This window comes from Clinocottus analis, unplaced genomic scaffold (genome assembly GCF_023055335.1).
Source record: "Clinocottus analis isolate CAN_PGR_092001 unplaced genomic scaffold, fCliAna1.0.p SCAF_4, whole genome shotgun sequence".
NCBI classification, from domain to species: Eukaryota; Metazoa; Chordata; class Actinopteri; order Perciformes; family Cottidae; genus Clinocottus; species Clinocottus analis.
Genome location: NW_027176153.1, coordinates 15570840 through 15584327, shown reverse-complemented (window position 1 = coordinate 15584327; position 13488 = coordinate 15570840). Strand labels below are relative to the sequence as shown.

Here is a 13488-nt window from a genome sequence, read left to right as displayed (position 1 = left end):
CCACAATCTCCAATTGCAGAATTACTATTTTTTAAATCAGACATGCCCTAACACTGTGAATACACATTTATAGATATCCATCAGTCATTTCATTACACAGACTTGGCCAGGCCAATTTGCTGATTCTGATGATCAAAGATGGCGTAGAACTCCCTGATGAAGACGTCTCCCAGGATCCAGAGGTCAGAGCCGCCTGAGCCAAAACCAGTGTTGCAGCCGTAGGAGCTCTGTGAAGAGACGACAGAAAATACATTGTCATCCCCCAAATCTTTAATATTGTGCTGAAAACGTTTCTGCTGCATGGGTTGCTTTTGTATAGCTGACCACTGAGACGTAAGCAGACGCAGGGACGACGAAGTCATGTCCGTCCAGAGTGAAGGTGATTTCAGGCATGCTCTGGATGTTCTGGCAGTTCACTGTAGACTGTGGAGAGGAACGTCACACACACACACACACAGTTGAATACCATGTTCCAGCAGAAGTTGTATTTATTAGTATTGTGCAGGTTTCCAGGTCACCACGAGCTGCTTAATTATTTTCGTTTGGGAGTTTTGACGTCAGAGCATTACATGTTTGTTTACCCTGGGTTCAGAAAATGGGGGAAATTTACTTCAAAGGGATACGGTATGACGCTGTGACTCACCTCTCCGTACTGGTTGGTTGAGGCTCCAACCCAGGAATTCATGTTGTTGATGTCACTGCTTGGGCCAACAATCTGGGAAGTACCAGTGTCAATGATGGCCTGGCAGCCACCAGCGCAGGCCACAACCTGTCCATTGATCGTAACGCTGGGAGGAGAAACAGCAGAGAGGGGATAACAGTCAAGTGGCGCAACTTATGTTTGTTCTTAGTATTTTGTTCTGTGTTTTCTTGGTACCTGTCCATTTTGATCTGCCAGTAGGTAGCAGAGCTCAGAGAGATCCAGGTGATTGGTCCAGTGTAGTGGCTGCTGTCAATACCACCGAAGACCACCTCACTGCCCTGGTCACTATTGCTAAGGGAGGAAATAAATCAAACCAATGAATACAATGTTACAGGAAATGACGCACCACCAACAGACTTCCATCCTGTTTCAGTACCCGCTCAGGTAGACGGAGAACAGTGGCTGGGACACCAGTCCTTCCTTGATCATGTTGTCCATGACGGGCACGACATTGTCAGAGGCAATGCTCTGGAAGGCCAATCCCAGGATACCATCAGCTGCCATGTGAGCCATGAAGGGAGCCTCTGTGCGGCTAATTCCAAACACCTGCTCGGACACTGTGATGCCGCCCACCTGTACACGTAGGACAGCTGTCAGTCACAGTTCAACAGACCACAGTGATATGCCTGGTTGCAGTGTAAACAGACTAGGTATTTTGTTCCAGGGGCTTTGGTTACCTCAACATTGTCAATGGCCAGATATCCAGTCATGCTGCCGGTGCCATACTGGATGGACAGAGACTGACTGCCCCACTTGAAGGTGCTGGACTGCTGTGGGTTGAATTTTCTGTGGTTGTCTGCAGAGAAATGGAGTCTATGTCAGACTCTTTATAAGCTCTATTTGTTTATAACAAGTAATTAGATCTTCTGATGGGAAAGTACAGCAGTCTTAAAATACTGAATTACAATTTCTGAAGTCTCAATTGTGTCCAAAATGTCCAGAATTGCTCAGTGTAATATTATTATACTGCTGAGTTATTATTATTGATTCATTATGTTGCAACTCGTGAATGTTAAGCTACTACTTTTGTTTTAACACAGTTAGCTAATTTAATATATAACACTATATTTAATATATTTAATCAATGCATAATTGCATGATTTGTATTATGGAAACTATTACTCTGCAAAATAACAAGTCACAATAGTTAGAAATATAAATAGTCTAAGAAATGAATAGAGAAGCATAAAATGGAAACCTTGAATGTGCAGTTATACACGGTGCTTGAGTAAATATAAGGAATTACTTTCAACCGCTGTGTAAAACACAAACTAAATGTTTAAAGCTTAACAGCCAATGTTTAACCCACGGCAGCAGTGTCCGGCTCAGTAACACTTACTGCAGGCCTGGCTGGAGCAGTAGACTGAAGGGACCCACAGGTTGGAGGAGCCGGTGTCAAAGATAACGCTGAAGGACTGAGGAGGGGTGCCGATGGAGATCACACCGTAGTAGGACAACTAGAGGGACGCAAGGCGGGAAGTTAACAAGTGCAAATTAACATGAACTTGACTCAAATGCAGCTAATATGTTTTTAAGTGTTGCAGAGTTGAACAACACTTAAAACCGTAAAATAGCTGCTATTTGCGCTTTAAATGTTGTCTTATGAACTTACGTCGGCGTCGTTGGTCATGGCCTCAGAGCCGCCCTGGAAGAACTTGGCCATGGGGTTGTATGGGTACTGCTTCCTGTATTCCTCCCATAGTCCTTTCTCCTGCAGGTCTTGCCTGGCAGTCTTTCCCTTGATCAGGGGAATCCTAAGCACAAAAACAACAAGAACAAATTACCGAAATGTACAGACACCTGACACATTAGAGCCAGACAAATCAGAAAGTGAGCTTTCCTTTGAACTTTGTGCAAGTTTGAAAGGTGTGATAGCGCAAAGCAAAATGGCCTGAGGCCTTTTCCCTCAGGAATACTAGATGGAGAGATTGTATTTCAACAATTCAACCTATTCCTGTGTAAAATGTCAAAGAAATAAAGGCTGTGGTTGCTTCTCAACCAGCCAGGTAAGACTTACTTATGGAAGCATTCAGAGAAAGCCACGAGAGCTGACAGGACCACGAGCAACTTCATCATGTCACTTTACTGTTGGACTCAGACAAGTGTACCTCCAGTCGCTGGGTCCAGCCCTTAAATACAACAAATCAAGGTCGTGTTTCCAAAATGCCCTTCCTCATAACTTGATACCACGTATCAGTTTGAGATAAGAAATATGCGATGCCTCTTATCTGAGAGCAAATATCCTGATTGAACAATCAAAACTGTTGCTGGAATTCTGAGAATACCATGTGACTACACTCTTCTGTAAAATCAAGTGCTTTTTAAAGTGCAGCTTAAATTTTATATGTATTTGTTTGAAAATGATTTGGTGAGAATATTCACAGCTAACACCGAGCCTCTTTTTAGGTTTTCTGCTTGAAAATGACATACAAACTAAAATGGCTGTGTCTCTGCGACCACTCGAGCTATTTGAATAATCTTGGAGTTAATAAACAAGTATAATGTTAAGTTTTGCTCAGATGTGTAAATATCAGTCTAAGTGTTACTGGTTAAGAGTAAATGAAGATGACACACAGAAAGGAATGTAAAGTTTCAGGTCCGCCAAGAAAAAAAGCACTTTTAGCATGATTTTTACCTTGAAATAATGCATTCGTAAGCTTTTAAATTCTCCCAAATCCTACCTCAAAGTTTTAACATAATTTTTGCATTGTTTTACTTTGATAAAGTGAAGCAGAACAAAGTTAGAGAGGATTTAGTACAGAAAAAAGTCAGGCGAGGGCTCACATTTGTAACATTTAGTCACATTTGAGGAAAAGAAAAAAGAAAAAAATTCAGATTTTTTTGGGGGGAATTTATAAAACAACCAATATTTCCCTTTAAAATTAAACAAGCACACAAATTAACAATTATTAAACTGTAAAAAAAAAAAAAAAAAAGGTAGGCAGTATTTGCTGATTATACAGCAACTACTGCAAATAAAGCGATTCATGTTTCTGTGTTCTTTTGCTCAGATCTCCCTGGTTCTTTGAGGTGGAGGGATTTTGAAGGCATGTCTGGAATCTGTGTGGAATTGTTTTGCTTCTGGACATCAGGATTTTTCTGATAGCACCCAGCTAAGGGTTGCTGGTTCTGGAAACATGCTGATTTTGGGCTGATTTTTTTTGTTTTTTTTGTTTTATACTTTTATGATTATCTTTCTTTCTGTTTGAGTTTTAAATGGCTGACTGATTCTTGTAGCAAAGGCTTTGGTGTTTAATTTGGTGTATAACATCAATATATTTTATTGTGATTTATATGTTTTATTTGCAAAAATAAGTAAAATACCCATATATGGGTAACTTGGTTTTTAAAAGGTCAACTTAAACATATGCTTTGAAAGCTTTTCCTGGTACTGTACTGAAGAGAAATCCTAATGCAACAGTTATGTAACAGAGCTAATGTTTAGCTCAGCATCCTTCATTTACTTTCCTGAACTCACAAAGTTGTAGGATATACAATCATATACAGAATACAGCAACAATAGTTATTTAACGTGTCAACGTGAGGATTGACCTTTGTTATCTAACAGATGATTTTAATTTAGCGTGAGGACACGTTAAGTGTTTAATAACCGATACAGCGCACACTTAATGTGTTGACATGGGAATCAGGGGATTTGATGCCCGAAGCTCCTGTTTAACATTGATACGGAAACTTTCCACAGATTTCCAAAGCTGTGAGCTGAGATTAGCTGGGCAGGATTATCTGATAACAGTAAGACGTCAAACAAAGACACAATGCATTAACATGTGAAATACAGCTGACCCAGAACATACACTGTAATCTGGCTTTAATGGAAAATTAATTATAGAGAGAGAGAGATGGATACTTTATTAATCCCCAAGGGGAAATTTGTTGTCAGAACTTTCTAACTTTATGTTGCATCTGACTTCAAAAAATAGGTTTTTCCAATGAATTTGCTTTTAGCAAACACAGGGTGAAGGATTTGATGTCTTACACAAATATATTGTTAAAATGTTATTTGAAATGTCAGATTATTAAACTGTAGACTCCAAATCTGAGTGAAAAACAACAACAACTCAATGTTCTGGTGGAACTTGGTGGAGGTCATCAGGTTATGGCATAATAATGTGTTTGCTTGTGGCGCAAAAGGACATTATGCACATGACCTTCATCATAATCAGACTGAGATTAAAATCACTTGACATCCCGTAACACTCATTATGTTTAATCAAGCAACAGACTGCGAAGGAAACCAAAACTCCAGAAATCACATATTCAACAACAATGTTGGAATTATACTTTTATTGACAATATTTTTACATACCTTTTGACAATTTAACATAAAGTGAGCATGAAAACTAAACAGCAAATGTTTCAATTGTTCACAAATATCTTGCTTTTATTGAGTAAAAAGTATCAGACGTCTGCTGTGGCTCTTGTCACATTTCTTTCTCTCCTTGACGTGTAGATTGATGGGATCCAAACTATGTCTTATAGTGCATAGAGTATGCCAATGAAGAATACAGCCGGTGAAGATTCAATATGTTTTTCTAATCCACAGCCATGTTTTTCACTCTGAATGCGGTTTCTGTTTTGATCTTCTTCATCTGAATGTTTGGAGGTCTGTTAAAAGTCCAGGCTTTTGAAGTCGTCAGTACATCTATACTTGCTTTCACTGTACCTGGAGCACATCAAGTGGGGGAGACAGGGGCAGGTGTGATGTTGCCTTTTCCCTGCATAAGGCACCTGGAAGTGGGAAAAGGAGGGGAAGGGAAAATCTGACAGTTTAATTAAATCCTTTATCAGTTGACAAGTGGAGTTCATAATCGTTTAAAAGTCTGAAGTCAGAGACGCATGTGGTGTTAGGATACGTAATTGTTGCCATCTCCAGATGATCAAAGTGATGTGTGGCTCTGATTGGCCGGTTCCTCTGGAAAAGATCAATAGCTGCTGCAGTTATCAGCAGCTTTTCTAAAGCTTCAGCCAACCTGCCAGCAGCTTGATATAATCTCAATGTCCACTAACGCAGCAAACAAGTGTGGGAGTACGACTCTGTGTGTGTGTGTGTGTGTGTGTGTGTGTGTGTGTGTGTGTGTGTGTGTGTGTGTGTGCGTGTGTGTGTGTGTGTGTGCGTGTGTGTGTGTGTGTGCGTGTGATGCAGGAAGATTAGTGACGTCGCATTGCTTCCCACCTTGTGGCTAAAGGGATGGCATTCATCCCCTTCCACACCTCTTGGGACGCACATCCTCAGGCCCCTCAGCCATAGACTGACAGCACAGCAAAGACCAAACCCACACTGCACGTCCCTGTCACAGGCCTGCAGGATAGAGGGAGAGACGGGGTGGACGGACAGAAAGGAACGACAGCGTTACTCAGTTTTATTCATGCTAATAGATAACCATTTTATGTTTGAATCTGTTTCATTTTTACTTTGTAATAGTAATCTCATGTTCATGCAGTAAAAGCTATTTTATTGATTGCCTGTCATCTCCCTAATCAATTTACAAATGAATATCAATCAAGGGCCGGGATCATTTCCTCTGGGTTTTCCATTGGATTTGAACCGGAGGGGGATGTGGTCCCCTGTCAGTCATGTGTAATCAAATTTTACAAAATTATCCAGAAAAGTGAAAAAGCTGTATACTGTACATGTAGTATTTTTTGCAAGATTTTTGGTTTGAATATAAGAAAAATCAAACCAAAAATCCGAAGTCCATGAATAGTATTACATATAATATAAAACAAATGGTGTATTGGGGTTTGAATGCAAATGCAGCACACTTCTCAATGCATTGACAGAATCAGCTCAGAAACAATTCAATTTATCAATTAATACACACACACAAAAAAAGTAAAGTTAATTGTTCAAGTCATTTATGAAGCAAGAATGGTACGTATTTGCTCGCTTGTGCTTATCAAATGTAGGAATTTTCTGCTTTTCTCTGTTTTGCATTGTTGTAATTTCTGTATTTTCAGGCTTTGGCAAGTTGATCAGACAAAAAACAAGCAACTCGAAGATATCACTTGAGGCTCAGGAATCTTGTGATGAGCATGCGTCACTATTTTGCATTTTACAGATTAAATTAATAATTGAGTAAAGAAATAAATAACAGACAGATTAAACAAAAATGAAATGCAGCTCTCGTAAATTAAATAAGTTTGCCTGTAAAATTAAAGTGTCTCAATATGCATTTACTTTATCAGACAGATGATAAAGAAGATGATGAATATACATATAATGTAAAATGTGAATCAGACATGACTCAAAAGAGTAACTGAGTGCATCAGAGACAGAACCCTCTCACTCACCCCTGTGATGACGGCTCCTCTGGAGCAGCTCAGAGACACCAGGAGGAAGGACAGCAGCATCGCCCTCCAGCACATGACAGCAACAGGAGATCTGGACTCGCTCAACACCCTCAACACTGGACAGCAGTTGTCAAAGGTCTGTCCGGCACCTCACACTGGATCCCTGGCTCTCTGGTCAGTCATGAAGGTTCCCAGAACTCCTCGAAGGGGAGAGCCACACTCTCTCCCTCTCTTTATCTACCTCAGACCCCCACCCAGCCCTCCCTCCCTCCCTCCCTCATCATGTCTGAGATCTCCCCACGCCCTCTCCGCCTGTCTCTTCGGAAGCTTCGTCATCTTACTCATCCGGATGAGAGTGGGGAGGCTCACGAAAGTCCCCTGTCCATCTTTGCCTGTTGGGGTCTGACCATACATCTGCGCGAAGCAGAGGCTGACAGAGTTTCCATGACTCAAGTGGTTCACGCTAACGCAAAGAAATATGGAAAACTGCTCAACAAGTGATGACATTCATATGAACTAAACACTGACACCTCTTTGTGAGAAAAGAGAGGCGAGGTGCCATGAAATGCAGAGTCCCAAGCAGCTGGGACCAGCCGAAGCAACATCAGAGCCTGTACAAGTTTACTGAAATTACCACATGCTGACTCATAAACTTCATATATGGATAAAAAGTGATTTTCCTTGCTTTTTGTATGTTTGCCAGAATGCCATGTATTTTGAAAGCTATTTTTTAGCTGCACACCAGCAATAATCCACAGTGATAGAATAAATCTTATAAGGTTAAAAACCTATTCCCTTTATCATACGCTATTAACTAATTATTTGGTATGAATTTAAATATATATTTGAATAGAAACATTTTTTTAAATTTTGTATATATTTTCTATTTATAATATTCGTTTTTCCCCCGTGTCTGATGTGATCCTATGCATTTAATTAATTCACTTTTTTCATTTGCTTTATATGAAAACAAACAAATGATAATGTGAAAGGTTTAAGCAAATTTGGAGAGACTCCATCTGACCACACCTTATTGACATTGCTTAATAACACTTGACAAATAACAGAATATGAATAATGAGTTTTAGGTGTGCTAAATCACACAAACATTCTCTAAATTGTATCAGCTATGATACGCACATATTGGAAGGTCATGATAGGTGTCAATCTTTTGTTCTGGGTTCATTTGCAAAGTGACCGTGGCTGTAGAGTGACCACATAGCAAATAGTATAATAGTGTTGATGTCAACCTCCCTTTGGATAAGATGCCTTGCATGAGTGTGTGTGATGCACAACTATGGAAGAAGATATCACATGTATTTAAACCTTGTGAATTATTCTGCATGCGTAAAGGTGTGCGTGTGTTTGCCTACGTGCAGGCTCGGACAGTGATGAGCAGCAGGTTGTCAGTGGAAGCGTCTGGGCTCTGATTTAAGCTGTGAGGAGAGAAATATAAGAAAGTAAAGAGGAGAGGAAAAGATGAAGAATCAGAGGAGAGGAGGGGGAGCCTCCTCCATGGGTTAGTCAGCAGCACATTAACCTGCTGCTACACAGGTGATGGATTCCCCCAATGCAGCAGCCACATAATTACATTCATCCATTTCTGCCTTGTCAGCAAGAGCAGTGAAGCCTCGCCGTCTCAGGACAGGCAGCAGAAATCATGCAGGGAAGCGAGCCGGTGGCCTCAGCTCACTGTGGAAAACAATATAGAATCCATCAGCAAAAGGCCGCGAGAAGCATAAAATGAATACTATATTTTACGTTGAGTTCACATCATGTTTATGCTGTACATTGTTTGTACCAATGGGATGTTGGTTTTGTTTTTTAAGGATAATTTCCATTCTCAGTGATTAGATCTGAGCGTCAAACAAGGACTGAATGCTTCTCCAAATAACTGTTTCATGACTAATGGTCATGTGACACTGAAGCTCTTTTGCCTGACATCAGCTTAGTGTGAGTCATCTGATCGTGATCGCCTTCGCAATTCTTATGAAAAAGGTGGGAACTGGATTATCAATAAAGATTATATTGAAGAGGAGGAAATTATTCAAGTAATTCAATGTAATATTAATGCAACTCTGAAAAATATAATATATTAACAATGTTTAGTAACACATGAATGATAAAATATATGCAGGCAGGCTTTCATGTCACAACTAATCCAGTTTAAAAAACGAGTTTAGTGAATGAGGAACTATTGCCCACAGAAGAAACCAGGCTAATGTACATCTACAGTATTTTAAGCTTATGTATCAAGTGCTAGCAATTTGTTATTAACTGCATCAATAAAGCAACTCGATAAGAAAACATTAAGATAAAATAAATTAATTATGTATTTGATAAATATCTTGAGTCTTATTTGTATCCTTGATCTATGGACTGTTAGAAGGTGGACGCTATGACATCAACCGTTTGGCCAAAAGAGGTTTGCTCTGATGTTCTCCTGGTGCCTCCGGCCGCAGCTGGATGTTGACCAGCATTGCACGAAGGTTCAGAGCTCGGTACAAGCAGACATGTTAGGATAAACTTTTATGGAGAGAAAACACAACGTGAAAGCCGTGAGATGAAAAACATGGTAACACTCGGACCGCGCCTTGGTATCGGCCTGTCAATCACAATTTAGCCATGCCCTCAAGATATTTTTCATTTACGTTTTACACTCAAACTTTTATTGAATTGAGGTTTGTAATAAGTTAAAGAGAGAGACTCCAGATATATCAACGTATTGTTAAAATGAAAACATGTGAAATAATCTGTTGAGAAGCAGGTAATTATTTTTAAAAAATTCCAGTGTCCATCCCTAAATATTATAAATCAGAAGCTTAAATACAAAATAATAAGGGTCAGACTTAAATCTAAAAACAATCCTGTTGCTAAGTTGGTGTAACAACATTTTATTTTCTAAAAAGTTTAGCAAGCAGGATATTACTATATTACATTATGTTGTAAACATTTTTACAGTATGTTTTCATTACACAAGCAATGTACATAAACTTTCACAGAAACACATGTCAGAAAGTATGTTGCCTACGTTGAATACAACACTTGCAAATGTATACTTCATGCAGTTTTTTTTTTCTGTGATCCCTCTTTTGTTTTGCTTGAGTTAAAATATGAGCTGTAAACACTTTTGTCCGCTTGTGGCAACGGGTGCTGTCAAAACCTGCAGTTTGATCTCATATCATAAGCGTCATCCTAAAATAGACTGGTAAATACCACCACGTTACCAACATTGATTGTGTTGTTATTTGTGAAACCATTCCTTGTAGATTGTCACGTTAATGACTTGACTAAGTAACTAACTAGTTGACCAACTCTGAACCCTCATGGGGTGAAGTCTGTCGGCCTGGCAGGTTCTTGGTCCCGCTGCTTCCTCGCTGCGTATAGTTTGGTCCTCACCGGGTCCCGTAGTGCACGTGACAATCAGCTGACTCTAACCGGAAGCTTTGAGGACGCAGGCTACAAACACAACACATATTCATACACAATATCTAAGTTTAGCAGTTATTAAGGATTGTTAATAATGGAGTCGACCCTCGAACAGCATCTCGATGATACGTGAGTTATTACCAGACTGGCATTGAGTTTGTATTCTAGCTGTTGGCACATTAAAGACGACTAAAAGCTCCTTGTTTTCTGTGTTGTTTGCAGCATGAAAAATCCATCAGTTGTCGGAGTGCTCTGCACGGATGAACAAGGACACAATCTTGGCTGTAAGAAAACACTGCTTGTTTCATGCAAGCTTCATATAACACATTGGTCAATGTATTTAGACCTAAACTGGCCTTTTATTCAATTGTTTTTGCAATTGTTCAAGCATAAATTGCAAAAACAATCAAACGTGGGTATTGTCTAGTGTTCTTAGACAGGTATGATAGTAAACAGGATATTTGGGGGGTTTTGGGCTGTTACTTTGAGACGTCATTATTGGCTCTGGGAACTTGAGATGAGTTTCCTGCTATTTACTGACATCCTGTAAACCAACAGGTTCATTCAAGATGTCAGGTTCATGTGCTGTTATTTTAAAGCACATGGTTGCACAAAGAAAGGCAAGTTGTCGTCCTTTTATGCTGAACAAGACAAACAAAAACAAAACATTAATTAGTCGCACAGCCTCAGGTAAGAAGCTGCTTTGGAGTCTGGTGCAATGCACACATGCACAGTTATAAAATTGTGTAACACAAGCAACTTGTTGTCCCGCAGTGTTATGCCAACCTGGGTCACAAACAGCTGTTTTGGGGAAATATGTTTGGAGATACAGATGCTAAATGACATAATCAATTAGAATGCTCAGAAACCTTGATGCTAGTAAATACGTGGGGTTATGTGTGAGCGTCACTTATGATAAGTTACAGTCAGGTATAGATTATGACTGTTTCTGTGCAGTTGTGAATGCTGCCAATTGATTTTACTAACAACCTCCTAAAATGATATATCAATGTTCACCTGGTTGTATCTTGTTTGTTTAAGTACAAAAAACAACATATTGTGGTTTTACAGAGATGTATAGGGCCAGATCAAAATGTTGAAGTACTTCTTCAAGGGGAACAGTTAGGGTCACAGGACAGTGGTGGAATACAAGCTGATCAGACGGGTCATTAACGTGATAAAACCAAAAACATGTTGAACGTTTTTTGCAAATGTTATATGTAACTAGACTTTGAAAAGACACAGCTAGAAGTGACAATGCAAGTGTTCCTTTCAGTTATCAGAAGAAAGATGAATGAGGGCTCCTATTGAAGTTTCTTCAGTTCTGTTTAAAAACTCTTTTCTATATCTCGATCTCCAGGCCGCGGCTCCCTGTCTGATGAACATGGCGGTGTTGTGTCAGTGTTGGCCAAACAAGCAGCCGCTCTCGTCAAAGACCCAACAGATAGTCCGACAGTGTGTTTGGAGTCCGAGTCAGGGTGAGCACTAACTCGACTGACTTGCATCTCCACCCTTTTCTCCATCTCAGTGAATTTAAGGGGTTCTGTCTGCAGTGGTTTTGATTAACACTTGTGGAGATCAATACATCTTGGGTAGAAAACTGTTGAAAGACATCCAAAATCAGAGATTGAGTGTCTATTGTTTGTACCTCATGCTGACCTTCAAGTCTTTGGCCAAGGAGTTTAGCTTTAATTTGTGTGACTATGCTGCCACCTTCTGGACTTTGCGAAACATCTTCTGGTTCATGTTGGTGAATATTATTAGAGATAACTCATTTTAAATGTTAGACCTTAAAGTGACTGAAGGTGAGTCTTCTGCTTTGTTGTGACTGGCAGACTGCCAGTACAAATAAGGTAGAATTACAGTGTTCGTCAACAAGGCTTGAGAGGCCCGACTTTGAGAGACTCTCAGACGGATCCTCTCCGTCCCCGATGTCCCTCTCCTGGATGAAGTACTATCTTTTTTTTTTTTTTTCAAAGTCCCAATGACTTCATAATGGGACGGATATCAAAACAAAGTCAACAGTTTGTCAACCCTCCTGTTATTTTACTGTGGATTAAAACGTCAACATTCAATAATGGCAATGATACTAAATGTAATGCCTTCAGTCATAACATCCCCAATGATATTAATATATTCATAATAATGGAGGTGAAGTGCAGAAAGGTTGATATGATTGGTTGAGTCAATACTTAACAATAATTATTGTTCCTCAGGTGAATATTTGTCTCAGTAAATTGGATTTGTTTGCTTATTTTGTAGAAACATTCTGGTGAGGAGTCATGGGACCGTCACAGTAGCAGTTCACAAGATCGCATCTTGAAGACAACACGACCCAGTGAGGAATTTTATATGTAAAAAAAAGAAAAATGTACATGAGAGGCACACAAGTATATTCACACAACCTTGGTTAAACTGTATGAAAGATCAAGAGAAATCTGGAATTCTCACATGTCTGTTGTGTTTTCTGCTGGTCCATATATAAACCAGAACATGCTTGCTAATTTTCTAACACTTGCCGTGAGATTCCCTTCTTCTAAATATATTATATAAATATGTATACCTTGCTGTTAATATGCATTAATTAAAAGCCCCTTCAACATCTTATTTCCAGCTGTCTTCTTACTTTGTGTGTGTTTTTGTTATCATCTATCATCTATGGCACTGATGCACAGAGAACAACCCTTAATAAACTTCAACTTGACTTTATGTTGCCCTCTTCTGTGTTAAGTATTCGTTATTTCCTCCTTTAGTCAGTGTTTTGTGGTTAACAATTCATTTTCTGTGGCAGCTGCTTGGCATCTAAGAAAAAAAAACAACAACGTGTAATTAAGTCTGTGATGAAGAGGAAGAATCTCGAGCGCATGCAGGAGCAGGTACCCGTGACGCGGCAGGTGCACTTGTTTTCATTCACCGGGGAGCTTTGACTCATCTCTGGGTGGAGGTACGGCAGTCGGAGGAATTCTGCACAAGAGGGATCGATCAGAAACCCGCGTGTCCGCATCGTGTTGCTTATCTGCGGTGTAGACAGCCAGTGCGTCTTG

At 39.7% G+C, this 13488-nt stretch overlaps 3 protein-coding genes across 3 annotated transcripts; 1 reads left to right on the top strand and 2 right to left on the bottom strand.

Moving 5' to 3' along the window:
* Nucleotides 1-92: 92 nt before the first annotated feature.
* On the bottom strand, nucleotides 93-2779 carry LOC137800186 (pepsin A-like). Its single transcript, XM_068597249.1, has 9 exons — nucleotides 2721-2779; nucleotides 2316-2457; nucleotides 2043-2160; nucleotides 1381-1499; nucleotides 1080-1276; nucleotides 878-994; nucleotides 644-788; nucleotides 325-423; nucleotides 93-227 (listed from the first exon to the last, which is right to left on the bottom strand). Exons 1-9 carry the CDS (start codon nucleotides 2777-2779, stop codon nucleotides 93-95), a joined length of 1131 nt encoding a protein of 376 aa, XP_068453350.1.
* Nucleotides 2780-5176: 2397 nt separating this feature from the next.
* prok1 (prokineticin 1) lies at nucleotides 5177-7198 on the bottom strand. Its single transcript, XM_068598389.1, is given in 3 exon segments — nucleotides 5177-5452; nucleotides 5898-6023; nucleotides 7016-7198. Coding segments are annotated over 3 exon segments (429 nt in total). The 3' UTR covers nucleotides 5177-5332.
* Nucleotides 7199-10445: 3247 nt separating this feature from the next.
* lamtor5 (late endosomal/lysosomal adaptor, MAPK and MTOR activator 5) lies at nucleotides 10446-13153 on the top strand. The gene is made up of 4 exons (XM_068597980.1): nucleotides 10446-10573; nucleotides 10667-10728; nucleotides 11805-11922; nucleotides 12707-13153. The coding sequence occupies exons 1-4, from the start codon at nucleotides 10539-10541 to the stop codon at nucleotides 12765-12767; spliced, it is 276 nt and encodes a 91-aa protein (XP_068454081.1). The 5' UTR covers nucleotides 10446-10538; the 3' UTR covers nucleotides 12768-13153.
* The last annotated feature ends 335 nt before the right edge of the window (nucleotides 13154-13488 follow it).

Bases quoted from the DNA above. Each gene is read 5' to 3' on its own strand.
- LOC137800186 (XM_068597249.1), bottom strand. From the start codon at position 2,779: ATGATGAAGTTGCTCGTGGTCCTGTCAGCTCTCGTGGCTTTCTCTGAA. The intron at 2,458-2,720 runs GTAAGTCTTACC...TTTTGTGCTTAG, and splicing joins TTCTCTGAATGCTTCCATAA to GATTCCCCTGATCAAGGGAA. The intron at 424-643 runs GTGAGTCACAGC...TCCTCTCCACAG, and splicing joins CAACCAACCAGTACGGAGAG to TCTACAGTGAACTGCCAGAA.
- lamtor5 (XM_068597980.1), top strand. From the start codon at position 10,539: ATGGAGTCGACCCTCGAACAGCATCTCGATGATAC. The intron at 10,729-11,804 runs GTAAGAAAACAC...CTCGATCTCCAG, and splicing joins ACAAGGACACAATCTTGGCT to GCCGCGGCTCCCTGTCTGAT. The intron at 11,923-12,706 runs GTGAGCACTAAC...CTTATTTTGTAG, and splicing joins TGTTTGGAGTCCGAGTCAGG to AAACATTCTGGTGAGGAGTC.